General features: G+C 45.1%; 1 protein-coding gene across 2 annotated transcripts in view; it reads right to left on the minus strand.

Annotated features, from left to right (window-relative positions):
* LRRK1 (leucine rich repeat kinase 1) overlaps positions 1 to 19,195 on the minus strand; it is an 82,685-nt gene extending 63,490 nt beyond the window's left edge. Inside the window, exons 1-2 of one of the 2 annotated variants that reach the window (XM_052807947.1) lie at positions 19,082 to 19,195; positions 15,236 to 15,451 (exon numbers count right to left, since the gene is read on the minus strand). In XM_052807947.1, coding sequence (XP_052663907.1) covers positions 15,236 to 15,302 — 67 coding nt within the window. In that variant the 5' untranslated portion in view covers positions 15,303 to 15,451; positions 19,082 to 19,195. Of the gene's footprint in view, positions 1 to 14,265; positions 14,362 to 15,235; positions 15,452 to 19,081 lie in introns of those variants that run through there. The other variant, XM_052807948.1, reaches the window with a different exon arrangement.
* Between the last annotated feature and the right edge of the window lie 1,490 nt (positions 19,196 to 20,685).

Raw genomic sequence — 20,685 nt, forward strand, 5'->3', positions numbered from 1 at the left:
CTCTATTTTTGGACTTTATCATGCAACATGCTGAGCATTTAAGCCTGAATGTAACAAAGTACTTTTAATTCTTAGATTGTATGGATTTTAGGAACTGGCTTCTGTACTTTGCACAACAGGGTCTACATTACTGTTTGACAATGCACATTGCTATATGCAAAACAGCATAGCAAGTTATAATATTGTAGCAGTACTTCTTGGATATCCCTGTAATAAAAGGCTACTAGAAACTCCAGAAACTCTTACACACCCGTTGTGATTTCCTTTAGTTTTTGCTTTATTGCACACAGATCTGGGACAGAGTTCCTGTGTTGGCACAGGTTCCTCTAAAACCACTGCCCCAAATCAGCACCCCTCTTCTGAGCTTGCAACAGGAAAGCAGATAAATGAAGCCTATTTGAACTGAGGTGGTATGGTGTGGGTTCATTTCTCTAACACGTTTGAATGTTAATGAAAATAAGGCCATGGGGCTCACCCCCTAGCCAACACTAAAAACGCACCCTTCATCTATTCCTCACACCACTTAACAGCTTGTATCAAAGCAACTAACTTTGGAAATACTTCCCACTCTTGATTTCAATGTTTTATACTTTGGAAGTACCTTTTAAGTTTGGCTTTGCACTTACAACCTTTTACAGAAGCTAGGGGCAAGACTAATTTTCTTCAAAAAGTATTCCAATGGAAAGAGAGGTTATAAAAAATAAAAAGCAGTGTTGTTTTATTGCCATTCAAAGGTTATAAGACTATCACTTTTAAACTGCAACAGACTGCTGTCCCAGCACAGAAAAAAAAAAGAACCCAAAATAAGTCTTATTAATAATAAAGGGTACCATGAGAATTTCAGAGATACATGTATTGACACCATGTATCAGACCTTGTTATTACAGCAGGTGAAAAAAAAAGATCTAAAGTTTCTAAATTGACAGTATGCCATTACCAGTAAAAAGGTGAGGGTTTGCAGGTCAATGCTGTGAATCAGCAAACGACTGCATAACAAAACAGCACACTGTATAGATGCTTTATATCCCAAATCACTGCATTCCTGTCTCTACACATAAACTCACAGAGTTTTAAGTGCTACATTAGTCCCTTTGATAAGGGAGGAGTTCTTTGGCAACTACCTAGGATATTTTTATTTAGCAAAGATGTAAATGAGATGCTTAACACAGGATAAAATAGCGCAGGAAGCCAACTTACTCCAAAACAGAATTACAATCATAATAAAACTTTAAAACTGCTACTGACCTTGTCATAATGTATGCAGGTATTTCCAGCATCAAGATGGAGCATCAAGATGATGACTTTAACACAGCATCCCATTCAGCGATGCTCAATTAAGCTATTAATTCCTTAGCCACCCACGTCTGCTTCAGCACAAGCAGCTCTGGATGTAATGTCTTTTAGCTTGCTGCCTGCTTCTTTGTCTGAATTAACTACTACATTTTAGCCTTGACAGTTATTTTCATCTCCATGTCCCATTACAGCGAAATCCAAGCCTCTGGTTCAGAGAGGATCTGGGGATGGGGGTGGGCAGGGAGGCCGTCTCTCTGGGCTGTGCTCAGACATTAATTCCTCAACAGCACCAGATGGCTACAGCTAACCTTTACCAGCTTAATCTTTTGCCATTTTGACTTCTGAGTGCTGCCACAGAGCAAACAAAAAATGGGACAGAGAAGAGGTTCAAAAGATGCTGAATATTGAAAGCCAATCCCCCCAACCGCTTAAAAACTCACGAGCACTGCTGAACATTTTTCAAAACTACTCTACAGAAGCTCTGGCAAGCTGGTTTGCAAAATTAATGGAAAGCCATGTTATTTCTGAGCCTCTGTAACAGACTCATGTATCTTCTATTGCTTTGAAAAACTTCAGATTAATAAACTGAACAACAGCCAACGTGAAGCCTCCAGTGATTTCAAAGGATGATGGATCTGTCCTACATTGCGCTTTCCACTTGGATGGGTAAGAAAAAAATTTTCAATCCTATAGAAATCTTTGAGATACTGAAAAATAATCCCCATCCCAAACCAGGAAGAAAAAACAAAACCCTGGGCTCTTTAATAAAAAAAAATATATAAATTTTTAAATCAGCCCAAGTCAATCAAAATGCTTCATGAAACAAAGATATCTTTTGTGTTCCTTCTCTAATTAGCTGACACTTCAAAACAAGGTTTCATTGTTGTTTAAAAAAGTTAGAAGATTTCATTCATTCATTTCCTTCATTCATTTCTTAAAAGATACAATCACGGGCCAAGGTCTGTCCCCAGGAGGGAAGCTGTTTCCCCCACATGCCCTCAGTCCATATGGCCCCATAGCCAGGACCTGGCCCAGAATCAAAGGAGGGTCCTGCAGCAAGAAGCCTATGATCTATTTCACCTTGTTCTCGGATTTAGGCAAAATCTACATGGTTCAACCAATTCTGCTATAAAATGTCACTAGCAGGATTCAAAAATGGTCAGAACCACTTACAAACCCCGCTGTGAGAAGACAAGGAGAGAAAGTTATAGTAAATCCAATTGAGAGATAACAGGATGGTTTCTCTAGGAAATTCAGCATCCCCACTGGAGAGACCACACCAGAATTGGGCCATATCCCTCTGACCCTGACTAGTGTCTCTTCACAACAAGCAAGAGATGCCAGCTCCTCAGGACAGTGGGAACCCTCCACACGTTTTTTCTGCCTATTTTTTGTGGTTCCATTTCACCCAAACATCCATTATTTCATCTAATTAAAGGAGTGGCTCTACATTAAGATCTGCTTGCCAAGGCAGTGGAAAAGATGATGTATTGAGTATAAAAGACACTCACATCTACAACATAGTTTACAATCAATGCTTACTGCCACAAAAGGAAACTTATAACCCTACAAAAGACCAGATCTGAAACACAGAAGAATGCTTCAAAGACAAAAATCCAGTACTGAAGGGATCTTTTTCACTATTATTGCATAATCTGGAATTATTTTTAAATTGTTTACATGCCAGTATCACGCACGCAAAGTGCTGATCTGCATTAAACATTTTCCAGCAAGCACACAGGATCTTGTAAAGGACATGCTGACAATTTTAGGTACAGCCATGCAAAGTGACCAATTATCACTAGAGCCATTGGAAATTTTCTATTTAGAAACACTCTTAACCTGCAAGGAAAACAAATTTGCTAATGCAAACCTGGAAGGAAAATATTAAGTCCCGATGGAAAAATGCTCTGGACTCCTGCCTTTTTAAGGGGCTCCAGAACTGAATTATGAAAAAGAGACGCTTCCAAAGGCTTTAGCTCCACACTTACACAATTGTTTCTCTATCATTCAGGATAATGGGGGAAGAGAGGACAGAAAAGCCTCAAGTACTAGTAACACTGAGACCCAGCAGTCTTTAGTGGGCAGTATCACAGGTGCCAGACTGGCTGTGTGAAGCTGGCTGGCTGGCTGTTTGTCACAGCCAGCACTGAGCTGGAGCTGAAAAGCTCTACCAGATCTGAGCAGGCTCCTGCATTTGTGTGTGTGCCTCCCAGATCCCCGGGACTCTGGAAATTACTTGCATTGTCCAAGAAGTTCAAATGAAACTGAGCTGGTTACTCCTATTTTGCTGAAGTACAGAAGAGGCTACACAAAGCCATTACAAGGCAATGAACTTAGAGAGAGCACAAAGAAATACACACTGGAATATGACCATCAGAGCAAACCCACCACACCAGCAGGCAAATCACACTGGAAAGCGCAAGGTAGCTGTGGGGTCACTAATTATACCTGCAGCTATCCAGGGAAAAGGAACAAGGGCTACTGCACGTGACATCCCGGGACATGTCTCTTCTCTTGTGCTCTGCAGGTGGAAAGCTCTACCTCAGACACCATGCTGCCCACAGGCTGTTTTTAAAGTGCATGCACCACTTCCACTGCCCTTGGCTACACATGACTGGAAGAGGGGCAGCAGGACTGCAATCCTCACTGCAGAGTCAGAGCGGAGGCAGCTCATCAGCACCATGACTGGGCACCCCTTCCTCCCACCTGGGCTCTGGGGGCTGCATACTGTGTACTGATAAACTCTACACAAATCCCCATCTGGCTGTGCATACCAGCATGCAAGGCTCCCATTGCTCCACACTCCACCTCTTGTTTCACCCTCTCTGTTTATAAAGCTTCCTTAGCGGCAATAGGCAACACCAAGACAACCTCCACATCCCAAACAAATGGCAGCAGCTGACAGCAAACACGGGGCTGCTGCCTCCTCCTCCTCCTCTCTCTTCTGACTTTTCACCAAGCGGCTGGGTACCGAACACAAGCAGGCAGCCCTTTGCTAATCCTGCCATCCCCAGCTTACTAGCACGACAAACTGGGCCGTTGTTGATGACAGTGATGGTTTTACTCTCTCCCCTGAGTACAAGTGTCAGGCCTAAGCAGCTTCACATGCACACGTTCACCCTTTCAATCTGTAGGAGCATTCAGAGCATCAGTGGCCACAACACATCTCTCAGTGGTCAGATTGTCTCGTGAAGGCACCATCATCCCTGGTAGACACACTACTAGCCTTTGGGCAAGGAAGGAAAGGGATGGGGATGACCTCCGGCAAGCACAGGGCAAAGGCTGGCTCTTGCAGTGATAGGGGATGCCCCGCATCCCTCACGTACTGCCCTCTTTGGGGTGCAAAGGATCAGCAAAGACCACAGAGAACACTGGTGAAGTTAATTTCCACCCTCAAGGGAAAGAGATTGAGGGAGCCAAGAAAGCTCCAAATGGCCAGAGAGCCAATTGCTGTCTTGAAAATACAAATGACTCAGCTCTAAGTGAAAGTTTCTATTTTTGTCCTTTGGCCTCAGTGATTCGGTTCCAATCCTACAGCTTGAATCATTCAGAAATATGCTTTTGCATGCAAGGCCGGCTATGCCACTCTTGCTTTCCAAATTTTAAATTGGAAGATATACATTAAGCATGCAGAAGTATGACTATGCTTTTGGATTTTCTTTGTGTTCGTTTCCAGGCATAGCTGGAAAGAGAGGATTATTAAATGATGAAAGGTGTCTCTAGTGAGACCATTCTTGTCCAACTGAATCAAATATTATAGCCACAAAACCAAACCAAGATTTGATTTCATTTGAAACTTCATAAAATAAAATTTCATGGCTAACTTTGGTGTCTTTTGAAACTTTTTTTTCCCCTAGTGTGTAAGCTTTCATCAGAAGGGAAAAAATTCCATGCATCAATGTTTTATCTCTTTCAAAGAAATAATTTGCTCAACATTCTTCTAAAAAAAAAAGTCATTAATTATTCACATTGGGGAAGCACCAAGTCATGGCCAGCCCCCTTCTGCTACATCCTCCTTAGACATATATTTAAAGCTATCTTTAGAAAGAAGCAAATGCTTTTAGCCCCAGCTGTGAGAGACTACATCTGGAAGAGTTTAGGGAGGGACTCCCTGTGTGTGTTTAAGGGGAGGACGGGCCCAAGGTCTCTGCTTAGGTCTCTTCTGAGTCCGAGTCCTCTACTGGCTCTGCCAAAGACACATCCAGCAATTCCACAGCTGTCTGAGTTGAGAAAAGCAGCTCCTAAGCTTATGTTTCACTTTAATAACAGAGGTAAACACCCTTCTAAACCAAAAACCTATTTACAACTCTCCAACCCAACTGCTGGTCAAAAATAATAACACAGAAGCAGCCAACATCTGTCTCTCCAGCCCCATGAAACTCCATGGATACTACCGGGAAAGACAAGCCCCAGCAGGGCTTTCAGAGAAAGCTGATGAAAGTGGTAGGATGAAGCTCATAGCTGCTCCATCAGGTCCCCTTGGGCCACAGCAGCAAGCCCAGTTCTCCATCCCTCCATCACATGGCAGGGGTCCTGGGTATCTGCTGTCACCTGCGTGGCCACCAGTGTCCCTCCTCCCTTCCCCAAGGAGCACAGCAGGTTTCTTACAGAACTTGGACATATCAAGATTTTGGAAAGCCTGTCCTGAGAGGAGGAAAAAAGGGAAAACAACATTAAAAAGATACATAAAATACCTTGGACGACTCCAGTTTGTCATGTTCAAGGAAGATTAAGACAGTCTGGAAGAGGTGGAGAAGATGAATCGAAGAAATGGACACTCTAATTACAAGACTACAGATGAAAAGAGCTTGGCTTGTTGAGTCTAGAAAAATGAAGGCTGGACAGGGATGGGAGTACTGTCTATAAATACATCCAGAGGGAGACACCAGGGAAGGAGAAGAGCTATTTATGTGCAGGGTATGAATACATTTTGGCTGCCAATTAGAAGAAACTTTAAAACATTGGAGAAATGAGCCTTTGGAATAGTCTTCTTGAAAAAGCAGAAGCAACAGACAAGTCAACTTGCTTAAAACAGGTCTTGCATAAGGCTTAGGAGTGTGAAACCAGGACACTGACCCACGCACTCCTTCCAGTCCTACGGCCTGTGTTCCCACGTTACGCACATGCAGAAGTTAACCCAGCTACCAAGCACTAACAGTTGTAACACTTGACACAACAACCATTTCAGAGGCTACTTTGAGGGAAGTTTGTGGAAAGGGAGAATACCTTTTACTAAACAAACTGATAGATCTAGGAAAAAGCAGACACATCTAAGGGAAGAAGCCTTTCAAGACATTTGAGTGGGTAAACATCCCATGCAGCAAAATCCAAGCTTAGTACTTGTTAGACACAGTTCAATGTGCTTCGTTAACTGTGTCTGCTAGCCTAATAAAACACCTTACTCTTTGCTATCCTCACTTCTTGTTTACCACCAACACAACAACAACTCTAGATTAGTTTTAGGTAAAAGTGTTGCATGCAGAGGAAAAGGAAATGCAATCATTGGATATGGTTGGCATCAAGAGAGTTGAATGGGCAATTTGGGAACAGCAGAGCCAAGGGAAGTGCAAAGCTGGGATGAGCATCAGAGGAAAGAGATGAATATGATAGTCTGGAAAAGAAAAAAAAAACAAAACAGTGGAGAAAGCAAGGCTCCACTCCAGCTTCTGCTGAACTCCACCAGCTTCCATGAGAGTAGGAGCAGATCCTCCAAGATGCCGGTTTCCAGGACAGCATATCTCAGACAGAAGATAACCTTAACAGCTGTGTCTGGAGCAGAAGAGAAAGCCTGATGAAAAGACCTCTGCTGTTGGCCAAGACAGTGCTGGTCCTGAATCAGGCTGTGTAGTGATGTGCTGCCAAAGCTTTAACGTGGGCTACCAAAAAAAAAAAAATAAAACCTTCCCTCACTTGTGACAAAGCCTACAAGCGGCAGAAGTGCCTGCCTTTGCAGAGGGGGGGAATGGGGAGATACTTCCCTTTTGTCTTCCTGATGTCTGGGAATATCAGCATTCATTTCAGTGGAGGGAGGACAAGGACTCTGCCTGGGAGGATGCTATGTTCAAAGGAAGGTACATGCTGTGAACCTGCATCAGCCCACAGCATTTTTAGATGGCTGCTCCAAGATACAGACAGCAAAATTAGGCGAGGCACGTTTTACCCCCTTCCCAACAACCTATGATGAACTCTGATCCATTGCATCTGTGAACCTGGTCCAATCCATGCAAATGACTTTGATTTGATAGCCTTTATTTCCACCCTGCTATCATGTGAAAGGCCCAAGGTGCAAAACATCAGAGAATTGTGACCATGATAACAAGCCCACTTAAGGAGCTAGACTTTTTTTTGAAGCTACATTTGAGATCTGAAAAGGGATCTTGTCCATTAGTGTTACAAAAAAAAAAAAAAAGAATGCTCCTGTTTGATGTAAAAATAAAAGCATTTTCAAAGGCTCTTTGATGTGCAAGACAGAAAGAGATGCAGGCAGATTCTGGAGGAGGTCTTGTATTCAGCAATTACCAGCACTCTTTTTGAATCTTACTCCCCAGACAGAATTTTTATATAAAGTAGATAATCACACTGCAGAGTGTATCAGTTCTAAACCTTGTGGCTTTTCAATTAAGCAGCAATAACCTCTAGTCAAAATACTCCTTAACCAAGATGGGAATAAAACAAATAACCCCCAAACCAACTAACTGCAGGTGAAGCAATTCCAAAGACATGCATGCTTTTAATAGATTTCATTTTGAGCTCTTCTCGGGTAGCCATGCCAGTTTTCCAAGCGATATTCTGATCATTAAAACAAGCAGTGATGTAACTTCCACAGCGACCACAAACATACCAAGCATATTTGAGCTAAATTTATCCAGACTTCTTGTTTGAATCACTGCTTTGGTTTGCTAGTTTTCCATGATTTTCAACTATGCTCAGAAAAGGAGTTGTGGACAGCCTGGGACTGAGTTTCCTCCAGCAGTATCCAAAATGCCAACCTTTATGCTTGGGAGCCACATATTGACTATTAATAACAAAATTAAGCTGCTCCTCCAGCTCCTAACCCCAGGTCCCTGCTCCTTTCACCCTTCACCTTCCTCGCGCCCTTCCTGTAGCAGACTGACCCTTTCCCTCACCCTTGGGTGACACAACATGGGGCTTGTCTTTGTGACCGAGAAGTTCCTGAAGCTCACCACAGATCTGCCACCCTCCCCAAATGGAGAGGGTGAGCCAAAAAAGACAGGACCTGCACCAGATTTCCCACAGCTCTGCAGCTCCATGGCAGACCCCAAGTCCTGCCAGCCTGTCCGGAGCAACACATCCCACCACTGCAAGTACCCATACCAGGAGAGCTCAGGCTAGGAAAGGCTGTCTAGGCACCTTCACCAGCAGATACACATGTCCCTGCAAAAAATACACAATCTACAAAGACATCACTGGGTTTCACCCTCTCTCCCAACACATACAGGGTGGCTAAATATCGTACTGGGAGGGACAGAGTATTTGCAAAAACTGCAGCATAACCCCAAAGATTTTACTATAGCAACTTCACTACTGTTCAATGGGAATCTTTTTCAACTGTTATATTTTAACATGGTCTGAATATGTCCTTGCTGACTCCATTTCAGATTCATGATCAGACTCACCGCGTTTGCCTGCATGTAGCTGTACATGTTTTAAGGGCAGTTTGTAATTTCTGAAAGCACACTTTTTTCTTTAAACCAGAAACTGCCAAGCACCAGAGCACCTCTGCCTGCTTTTTTGAAGGTTGAGGGCCTTCCCTAATACTTAAAAGACTTCTTTTATAAGTCCTCCCCCTAAGTAAGAGCAAGGCACAAATTGAAAGCGTGGACACACTTCTGTTGTGAAACTATCAGCAGCTTACATAAAAGGGCTGCTGCTGTGGTGATACATAATCATGCAGTTGCTGACCCACTAATGAGCACACAGACTTGGATTAAGGAAACGAATTAAATATCAGCCTAACTTGATGTAAAATCTGAAACAGAACCTATTAAGAGACAGACTTCACCTACACAGCAGACTGGGAGCTGTATGGTATAAAATCTGTCCACGACACCCTCATCTGCAATGCAAACATCTCCTCCCAGTTAGCTGCCTTCTGCCAAGCAGAAGCTCTGGCAGCCCCTTTATCGATCAGAGAAATGAAAAACAAACAAACCACAGACTTAATGCTGTAAGGATCCCTGAAGATCTGATCCCAAGCCTGTTAATGTCAGTTCAAAGACTTTAATTGGTTTTGGATAAGGCCCCCACAGGCTTTGGAGATGATAAAAAAAAAAAAAATTCATAGCACTTTCTTTAATGCAAGTATAAAATCGCCTGCAACATCACTGACAAAACAATAACTCAGTTACAGACCTGGTAAAGACTGAGTTGGTGTGAACACTATCAATTGCTTTTTCCCACTGAAACAGAGGACAACGGTTCTGTCACCACAGTGTCAACCCTCACCTGAGAGCTACCTTATAATCACACATTAGTAACGTTGTTAAGGAGTCCCTGTGTACAGGTTCTAAGGGCAAAGGATTTTCTGTACCACCTTATCACCTTAATCTTTGTTTTTTTCTAGGCTTCTTGATAGAGTTGTTGTAAGTTACATTTTAATGTAATACACCACAAACACATTTTAACTGAAAGGTGGAAAAATAAAGCTGTATAGCAGCAGATAATGCCAGATACAGCTCAGATAAAGATCAATGTTTTACTACTGTCTGTAAATCAAACTGGCTCTCAGGTTGGACTCTCTGCTCAATTAGCTACCCAAGGTCTGCACTGCACCGCTGGCACTCCCAGCAGCTCTGCCCTCCTTGCTACAGCCCTCAAGTTCAAGAGCACACTGGCTTTGATGGTATTTATCAGGAATAAGCTGGTCCTGCCACTACTAAGACCTAAGTGCTCCTTTCTACCTTCTTGACTCCAGAAGGACACAGCACCCACAAGCCAAACTCCTACTTCCCACACGGACTAGAAGATGTTTTCAAAGGCAAATGCCTCTGTTTCAAAATACAAGGGACATCTTCTAAGTTTATGTCTGAAGAGCAGTGCTTAGTATCCAGACTCTGAAAATCAGTTCAGAGTGTCTTAAATTAGGCACCTAATCGTAAATGCCCCAGTATTCACTGCTCTTTTTGGAAATCCAGGCTCGGTTCTGTGAGATGGTGCAACATGTGGCTCTGCTATAGTCTGTATAGGAGAGCAGGCTTAACCACATGCATTTTTGTTGCAGACCAGCCTTCCACATTAGCTTTTGGCCCCATGTGAGATTGCACCACTTCTGTATGAAGTAGGTATTTAAATATGTTTAAAAATACAAGCCTATTACTGCTTTACTAGTGTACTTCCTATTCCTGCCTAGCATTTCCTACTTCTCCTTCTGCAGGGCATTATGCAGTAAGACTAACTCACATAAGATACCTGGGGTTTTTTTCGCTTGTAGGAATACTTTCAATTTGCTGTTTGAACTCAAATTAACTCACAGCTTAACGAGCAGGAAGAAAACCAGAAAATCTTCAAGGCTCATTTAGTCTGAGTATACAGAACTTCAAGCAACCAACACACTTGCAGGTCTCTAGTGCTCTGCGCTCAGATCACCTCCCAGATACTCTCCTTGTCCTTCTCACTGCCACGCTGTCACAGCAGACTCAGGGTAATGTTACTACAGGGTAATGTGTGGATGGAAAAAGCAGGACAGAGGGTGCGACTACTTTTTCCCTGTTATACAGCACAACAGGCCACAGAAGGGGCTAAGTCAACGTGCCCCAAGACCTACCTGCTAGCCCTAGCCCTACGCGCACAGCTGATGTAAAGATTTTAGGGTTTACATGGCGAGTTCACGAGGAACAACGTGATATCAGTGGTGCTGCCAACACTGATTTTCCCTTCCTCCTCTATTCAGCAGGAAAGATTTATAAGCAAAGATATTCACACTACCAAATGCAAGTTCCTGCCGTTCACATTTAAGGCAACAAAATCAACTGTGCAGAACTATGAGGAAACGACAGCAAAGATCTCATCTGGAGGCCATGTACATGCACACCCATGAGCAGGTGAGCTCTGTCTGGTTTTATTGCTACAAAGAAGTCAGGTTCTTCCTGTAGACTTTTATTTTTTAAGTGGATTTCACACTGCCAGACTGACAGCCTGGAAGGCTCGGGTTATCCAGTAAGTACAAAACAGAGAGCAAGTGCAGAGTTTGCCAAAGTTTCCATCCCTCCACCTACAGTCCCGTCACCTCCTCAAACCGCCACCCTACGACGAAGGCCTCGGCCATATTTGCAAATATCCTGCCCTCATGCAAACAGGGGAGTGATGCTGGATGCACAAAGCGATGTCCCAGGAGAATTAGCCATTTCATTTGCTATTAGCTAACCTCAGACTGTCACCATTCAATCTGTTGTGAAACTTTCCATATAAAATTGCACTAGCTCCTGAGCAGTCCCTCTTGTTAAAATGACTCTTCAGCTCTTCCAGTTAAGGTCCTCTCACTTGCACTGGAGACTTCTACGATTCAGGAAGTGGTGGTACAGGCAGCAGCTTTCCCTCTGAGTCAGTACTGAGCTAAGCCACGGCCCAGACAGGGTTGCAAAGGTCACTACCATCGTGGGTAGCTTCTTTCTGATAAAATATAAAGTCCTGTGAGCTGCAGGGTCACCACGGCACTTCTGAAGCACAGCTTTAAGAGCCTCTGGTCTACTCCAAATGCCAGCTCAGGTCATTATATTCTGGTTACTTGTTTGCTCCCTCATTTTAATAGTTAGGTCTCTTTTCCAGGCACACTGCACATGTCTATCTGTGCTTCCCTGGACAGTTGAAAGTCACCAGCTTACAACAGATTTGCCTCAAAAGAAGTTGTGAAGGTTCATTTAGTTAATATCTGTAAAGCTACTATAAAATTTCAAACAATTATCACTGGCATCATTGTCCCTAATTATGTAACACTATATACATTACAACATAACACCCCTTTACAATGCTTATTTCTTGATTTAGCAGGACAGAAGAGACACCCTATGGCGTGTTTGAAAGATAATCCAATTCCACCTCCAAGACACACACAAATGGCATATGAACGCTCTGTGACTTTGAATAAAATTCTCAATAAGACAGCGATAAGCTCTTTAACAAAAGTACCCTTACATTTCAGAAGACAATGATTGCTTTTCTACATCTTTGCTGAACTGTCTCCTAGAAACTCATTAAATCGTAGCTGTAAAATTGCATAAGATTCAAAGAAACTAACCAACCCGTAGAAAGGAGATGAATCTCTCTTCGGTTCTAGGCATTCATACAGTAATATCTTTGGGCTTCCATTGTATCTCCTACAAGATTTATATTATGTCACTTCCATTATATTATGTAGAGCTCTTTAACCAAGTTTAAAAAAAACCAAAACCCGTGCTTCATGAGAGACTGCAGCCATCCCCATAACTCTGCTCGCTTTCCTTCTTTTAATTAGGACAAGATGAATAAATCTAGGAGAGGGGAAGCAGGGTTTGAAGAGGCAAGGGAGATGCTGACTGCACCCAAAATGGAGCATTATTCTGCACTCCAGTTACAAATCCTCTTTGTGGACCAGGAGGTGCTCACTGGCATCACTGAGTCAAGCCCAGCACTATCCCCAGAAGGTAGACAGGGTCCAGTTCTGATACACAGCTCACCTGCTCTCAGGGTAAGTGGGCATCCTGCTGGGATACAGGCAAGATCACTGCCGCAGACAAGAGGAATAGCAGAGGAGACACAGGCAGTAAGGTGAGCCCTTGCATCATGTTACATTTGCTAACTAGAGTCAATGATGCTGTGAACCTATTCTCCACATGAAGACCTAGCCAAATGTATAGCTGTCAGGAATAAAAAGCCCTAAAAATCTTAAGGATTTCAAATGATCAAGGCACCAAGTGCACACGATACCCAATGGAAGGTGCCTCCAGCACTGTGCTGGCCGTAACACCATGCTGATCCAACTGACCCGTCACAGAGCCACAAGCACCACCATGCTGTTTGTTAAACCCCTCACATCAACACACCTGTCCTTCCTGCCCGGAAAAAAAAGACTCCAAGCTTTGTGAGCGCTAATGAGGTCACTGGCATTAAAGAAATTATCTGTGATCTCACTCCACTTCCCAGTGGTTCCCATTGAATGGAAGCAGGAGGCTGCATCTAGATTGTTAATAAATGAGCGTAAACAATAGGTTCAAATGTGGAGGCTGAATGAGTCACCGCGTTGCTGCGTTCAAGCTGTGTAACAGGATCCCAATGCAGAACAAGGACCAGCTAACTTAGGGAGTGGACCAGCTAGCTAATGACAATTATTCTTGGCAGGACTCAAACAATCCCGAAATAAAAATGAGTTTAAACATGTACAGTATGCTTATAAAGAGCAAATCCACCAGGGCAGTCCTGGATCTTAAGCTTTCCTAGGATCCCTTTGCCAGTCTTCCAATACTGTTTATCAAACAAAATAACCCAGACATGTAAGTATAGAAGAGTTATACCACTAAGATTTGTATGCTTCCAGTTAACCAGTTTAACTGAATATATTTACATAATAGAAACATGCAATAAAGTTCTCAGAAGAAAAACTGAACTCACAATGTAGAAAATAAACCTTTTTCACTTTTCACTTCCTTATTCACTCATAAACTAATTTGTTTATTTACTGTATCTTAAACAGTCAGAAAAACTTGTCAAATCACTATTGCAGAACAAAAATTTAGCAATTCTTAACACTTGGGAATCACTAGCGCAGATTAAAATTCTTCTCATAGGTAAGGTTTATAGCTTAGTATTCAAGTGGCGATAATTTCATCCAGAGAAAAACTGAGAAGATAGAATTTAAGAATTTAAAGAACATTCAATAACCAAATGCTCCTGATTATTATAGGAAGATACAATTCTAATTAACAAAAGCAAAAGCAAACAGAAAAATCAGTATCACAGAATAAGCAGAATACATACAGAGAAAGGAAGGAGTTCCCAGAGCTCCCTGTGACGCTGGTGAGAAACGTCTTCAAACGAGATAAGGCAGCCTCTGAATAAACTATCAGGTTTTGCTTCATAGTTGCTGATAAAATCCAAAATAAGGCTGCAAAAACATTAGCTTCTACTGAAGCCTGCTTACTCACTACAAAGCGTCAAACACACCTTCATCCCACACTTAAAACGCAGATGCTGCCTCCTAATGAACTGCTTGTTGCAAGGGGGGAATACCGTTATACAATAACCAGAAGGCTATTTCTTGATGCAGAAATATAACTGGGTTTTGACTCAGAGAAATGCAGCAGTGCCTAGGAGGTTTAGGTTTCAGCAATAAAAATCATCCAAAAATAATTTGGATGTTTGGAAAAAAAATTAACAGGAAGCAACCTGAAGCATATGTCCCTTCTGAAAGAGAAACTTCCACCTATGGATTTACTACATTACATAAACGCAGACCTTCTAATCTAGCTCAACAATAAATCACTGCAAGCCACTGAATCAAAGCTGACAGTAAAACTGGAGCAGGTTAATATCTACTCAGCCTGAGAAACGATGCTCTGATTTTAGCAGCTTTCATACCCTGAATACACACTGCATCAGTGGCTGGGAACATATTTGCATTCACACGCTGAAAAAGCACAGATCTTGTAAAACGTATTTAGGAACTGGTGAGACGTGATACATATATTGACTAATTCTGTAGGCCTTTGGAGAAAATTGGTCTTCAGAGAAATGCTATTCTTATCACCCGAGTAGTTCAATATCATTCTTCTTGGAAGTAAAATTCTTGTTCTATACTGTAAATTTTCAACGATTAGGGCTCAAATCACTCAAAGATCTTTCATATATTTAAAATTTCATTGAAACTCAGTGGCAGTTGGCTGCTGAGTTCTCTTAAAACCTTTCGCTCCCAATCTGAACAGGAAAGAAAAGAAATCCTCCTATTTACCATTTTGCGGATCCATGTTGCTCTCTCTGCAAATAGCGGATTCCTCAGTTCCCACACACCAGTACATTCTGGGTCACAGTTGTGAAGATCCAACAGACAAACTTTCTGCAGCACTTAAAATTGAATACTGTTGTCAAAGCTGAATGATCTCCGTCAAGTAAATGCAGGAGTAGAGCGACTGCTAGTAAGCACCATCCCGAAGAAACATCATTTACTCTGTTTAAAAATAAACAGCAAAACAAATTAATCGTTCTAGTATAGAAATTGCAAGATGCTTATTCCTCTGCACTCTAACACAGCTGTCTAAATGTTACTTTGCAGAAATGCACTGATCATCCCATAAATACAATTATTTTCACAATAGCTTTTTTAAGAGCATAACATGAATTAACGGAGGATACTAACAATGTCTCCACTATAGAAAGATAATGTTCCCAATTTTTCTCTGCCAAAGCTGCTCAGTCTTTGGGCAGAGGGTGTGGGGGTGGGCAAGGGTCACAGCTGCAGTTTCAGATTCTCCACCAGCTAGTGTAAAGGCAGAGCATTGAAACCATGCAGTGCAGCTGGAAAAATCCTAAATGCAACCTCAAAACCTTTCCCATCCACAAAGATGACTGTGGCTTTTATAAGACTCCACTGTGAGAAACTGAAAAATACTGATGTGGTTACTGAGACAATCCTCTGTAGAAAAGAAAAGAGAGCTAAGAGAAACACACCAGCTTCCTTCCCCTTTGCCCAGTCCTTTTAGCGAGCTCTGCTACCCTAGAAGCGTCAGGCTTCTTCAAACATGTTCAGGGAAGCAAATCAGGCCCTTAGTAGCTCTTAAAGGTTGGCTTCTTCTGAACTGTCTTGCATAATAGCCGGCAGAAAACTGCACAGCTCAGTCTCCCAAGGCATTTCCAACTCTGTACCTCTTCAAAGCTGCACACCTGTAATTTTCTTTCTTTTAATACATCTTCCACAGAGGTTAAAACTATGGGTGAATTTGCAGTGTGTGCCCAACCAGTATCAGTGCTCCTTCATTCTCTGCTTTTGGTTTCAGTCAGTAAACACCCCTCAGAGGTAACATGGTGCCCCTCACCTTTGACTCTTACTAGTTTTTTCTCATGTCTGGTGTGTGATGCTGAAGTTTTGATTGGAGGCTCTAATTCGGCAAAGCATGTAACCCACCTCCCACTTTGGCCAGCAAGACCCAAGAATATCCCTAACTCTCCCTGAGCAGAGCTGGCTGGCTTCCTGAGTTGGGATCAAAGACCAAGGAGAATATAAAAATACACTGATCCGTCACCACTCTCCAGGAAGCTTTCTGCTCCTCCCTCGTTACATAGGGTTTTAACCACCTGCCGACAACGTTAAAAATCACTGCATGCTACATCAGTTGTTTCTAGGCAAATATTTGAATTTTAGGTGCACTTAGGGCAAAACTCAGCTTCTGATGACCCTTACTTCGTGGTGCCTGGCAGCAGGAATCAAAACTCACACCCCAAGCACTGTGTACGCCCCTGCGCCCTGCAGCCTGGGTGCTGGGTGCTGCCACAGACTGCGGTTTGGTTCTTTGGAGTTTTTCAGAGGTGGAAAAACTAATTTGGGTGCCATATGGCAAATAATGATAGGGACTGAGAGACCTGGGCCAGGCTACATGCAAGCACGTTCACACACACGCCACAGCTGAACACCTCCTTTGCAGCAGGATGGCTACAACTCCAGATGGATGCAGATGCCTGAGCTGCCGAACATCCATCCCTCCCTCCACATCACACACTGCAGCAGCAACTCACCTCCCAGGTCAGGCCCTGGCAGCTCTCACACCCCAAATGCAGCAGCAGTTCGGCACATGTGAGAGGCTGAATTTGGCAGCTTTCACCCACACAAGGAGGGGAGGCTGTGGGCTGCTGCAGGAGGCTGAGATGGAGGTGGTCTCTAAGCCCAGATCCAGCCCACGAACTGGTGAACTGGGCCATGGTGGTGGAGGACCGGATTCTGCCCTGGAATGTGCCAAGTTCCCACTGGAGTCAGCTGGGCTCCTGAGCCGAGCTTCTCTTGGCCACGCTGGCAGGCACGGCTGCTGCGCTGGGACCCCATATCTCTGCCATGTTGTGCGTGCAATACCACAGACAGAGGTGTCAGGGCGGCTCTCACACCTCCCAAAAGCTGTCCAGGTTAACAACTCCGAAAATGGAGGGGATGTGATGCTTCCAGCAGCTGCCTCCCCTGCACCCTCACTATAAAAGCACTGAGCAGCTACAGTAAGAATAAATACTTCCCCATGCAAAGACCAACAGACTAGCTCTTTTTAGCAGATGCTGGTTTCTGAAGCATTTCCTTGCTGTATGACTGGGGCATACCATGTGCACTCACAGCAACTGTACAAGAAACACTGAATGGGGGTCAGTGTGGACCAGTGAGGCTTGAAAACCATCCCACTCCTGATTTTTAGCTTTCTACTCAGCTTATTCCCCAGGCTGAAACTTTCCTCATATATAGTGAAAGGAAAAAACTTTCAGGAAAAATAATAGTGTGGGTTTTGATAATCAGTTCCCTTTAACTGCAAGTAGGACACTAAATGCTATAGCCATGTGTATTACTGCCACACAGCACCCATGTAAGCAGTATTTCCATATTTCAGGACCTTTGTGTATATAATTAAAAAAACCCTACAGTGCTTTTACCTTAAGAAAGATACACTCAACTGTAACACATGCAAACACTGCGTTTTAATTTGATTTAGGGAGAGGGATCCTATGGGCTCTGCAGAATCTCATTCAGGAGGAGGACCATGCAGAATGCACCTGAATGCTGATTTACATCCCGTTTCACACATTCCCAGTTTCTCTCCTGAGACCTGCTGCTGCCAGCTGTCAGCATCCCAGCATCTCCAACCGTGCCTGTACCATCCCTAGCACCTCCTCTCCACTTTGCCAGACCATCCAGTCTCACCCCATGCATTGTGCCTAAATGCAGCAAGGCACCCAGAAACACCACGGTTTGCCCGAGATCGCTTCCTGATTCACAAGAGACCTGCCAAAACTTTAGTTCTTTGCTCAAATCACCTACTGTTTCCGATAAGCCCATCTGGGGCTGGGCACTGTGATAGGTATCACCACGGATCTAGAGAGGCCCATGACACCATCGGGATGGAAATGCGCTGCGGGCTCACCTCCCTGCCATCGCACAAGGCAGACCTGGAACTGGCACGGCCTGCCCGGTGCCCGCCTGGGGACACCCCAGCTCGGCGGGACGGGCATCCTTCGTCCTTTGGTGAGCCCTGCGCAGAAAGTGGCTAAACCAGCCCCTTTCTCCCCAGACCAAAGCCGCCAGCTGAGGAGAAATAAGGCATTACACCCCGATTCGGGCTGTCTCCTAAGCCTTTCTAGTCACTTTTCGGTGGCCGCTTGTCTGTCAGCTCAGCCAAGGGGCTGAGGGCCGCGCTAGGGCCCCCACCAGGGCCGGGGGAGCGACCCCCAGCCAGGGTCGGGGCCGGGGAGTCCGGAGGGAACCGCTCCCAGCCCAGCCCGCGGCCCCGCTTACATAAAACCGAGTTTTTCCTTAGGGCGAGTCTCGAGTGTTTCATCTCCCCGCCGGGCCGGGGCAGCCGGGCCGGAGCAGCCGCTCTCCCGCCTGCCCGTACCGGGGAAAGGAAGGCAGCGCCGCCGCCCTGCGCTCGCTGCCCCACAAAGTTCCCTCCGAACTTTTATTTTTTTAAAGAAAAGCTTTCTTTCACCCCCGCCTTTCTCCACATGAAAAGCCCCGACGTGCCCCAGCAGCCCCCCACCCCGCCGCCTCCCCTCACGGCGGGACAGGTGCCCGCGGGGCGGCCAGGCCGAAGCGGCAGCAAAGCCACGGTACCTCCTGCGTCCCGGGGGCTGGCAGGATCCCTGCCGCCGCCGCCGCCTCCTCCTCCTCCTCCTCCTCCGGCGCCGGCCGCCCGCCCGCCTCGCTCTGCGGCGCGGGAGGCGGAGGGAGGGAGGAAGGAAAAGGAGCGGGGCAGCGACGCGGCGCCTCCTCCGCCACCGGGCCCGCCGGCCCGCTCAGGGCCCGCCCGGCGCTTGGCGGGGCCCCGGCCGGCCCTGGCCATGGGGGGGGCTGCGCCTTGCCGGGGGCGGCTGAGTGTGACAGGCCGTGGGCCGCAGGCCTCGCACGGCCCCTCGCCTTCCTCCCGAGGGCAGACCTCTCCCGCCGCCCGCCACCCGCCACCGTGCCCTGGGCATGGAGCCCGTCCCACTGAGGGGGACGTGGAGGGAGACCGTGAGGAAGGGCACAGGGCAGCCCCTCTCCTGGGCTCCTTCCCCAGGCAGGACCCACTCACTCATCAGTGACTGATGTCCGCCTGCTCCCCAGGCAGTCCCTACGTGGGCCTACGCTCTTTGGCTTTGCTTTTTTTTAAGGAAAAACCAGACTGTGGGAGTTGCGGGGGCTCTCAGCCACAGCGGGTTGTCTGGACAGCCTCAGCCTCTCAACCAGCTGCCATGTAGCTCCCCAGGTGCGGGCACCAGGTGGGCACTGATGTACCTTAGCACTGCTACCCATCTCTTCTTGGCATCGCTTCCCAACAGAGGCCTGGCCTTACCGATAACGAGGTTGATGCGAGATTTCTTTCTTTGAAAGTTGCTCCTTCCCTGGATGGCAGCGTGAGTTTGCTCCTCTTTGGAAAAGCAAAGCGAGATTGCCCCCTTTCTTCTGAAGGTGTTAGACATGCCGCGCTCCCCCTGGCACGTTGGTGTTGTGCACGTCTTTTTCCCATCACAAACCCATTCATCTCCAGGTACCAGGAACCTCTCAGAAGCCTGGTACTGCTTTATTTTCCCCACCCATTGGACCTACTAAGAAAAAAACACTTCTGCATGCCTTTTGCTTTGTTATGCGTAATGATTCTGCAAATCACAGAGGGTTTTTTTCTTCCCTGGTCCATACCAAGAAATGGGTCTCTGATGATTGCTTGAGGATGGAAAAAGCCGTATCCATTTACTGAATGGCTGCTGCAGTCTGAGATTTGCCTAGGGTGTTCCTTTGATGTGATTATGGAGACACAGAGAGGATGGATCTTCACTGGTGCTTTTGCCTGTGTTCAGTTTCCTATTACTCTGGTTTTAGCTGCAGCCATAGTAGTGTTACCTGGTTTTAGCATCCTTTCCACCTCTTACCCAGCCTGCTGTCTTTTATGCCTCACAGCCTGGCTCTTACCCAGACCTTTCTTACAGCTTTTGTAGCACAATTGTTCGAAAACCCGCTAAACCAACTTTTTCTCCTTTATTTTGATAGAGACTCTAACTTCCCCTAGCAAGAATTGCTCTACACATTCAAGCTAATTTTTTTTCTTCTTTTTTCCCCCAGATCTCATCCTACTGTTCCTGGCTTATGTCTCCATTGATTATGTCACTCACAGTAATTCCTTTGTATCTCCAGCCTTCCCCCTTCTAAAGTCTAAAGGCTTCTGAGTGATGCTGCTAGCA

Source organism: Harpia harpyja, chromosome 14, assembly GCF_026419915.1.
Source record: "Harpia harpyja isolate bHarHar1 chromosome 14, bHarHar1 primary haplotype, whole genome shotgun sequence".
In the NCBI taxonomy this organism is placed as follows: Eukaryota; Metazoa; Chordata; class Aves; order Accipitriformes; family Accipitridae; genus Harpia; species Harpia harpyja.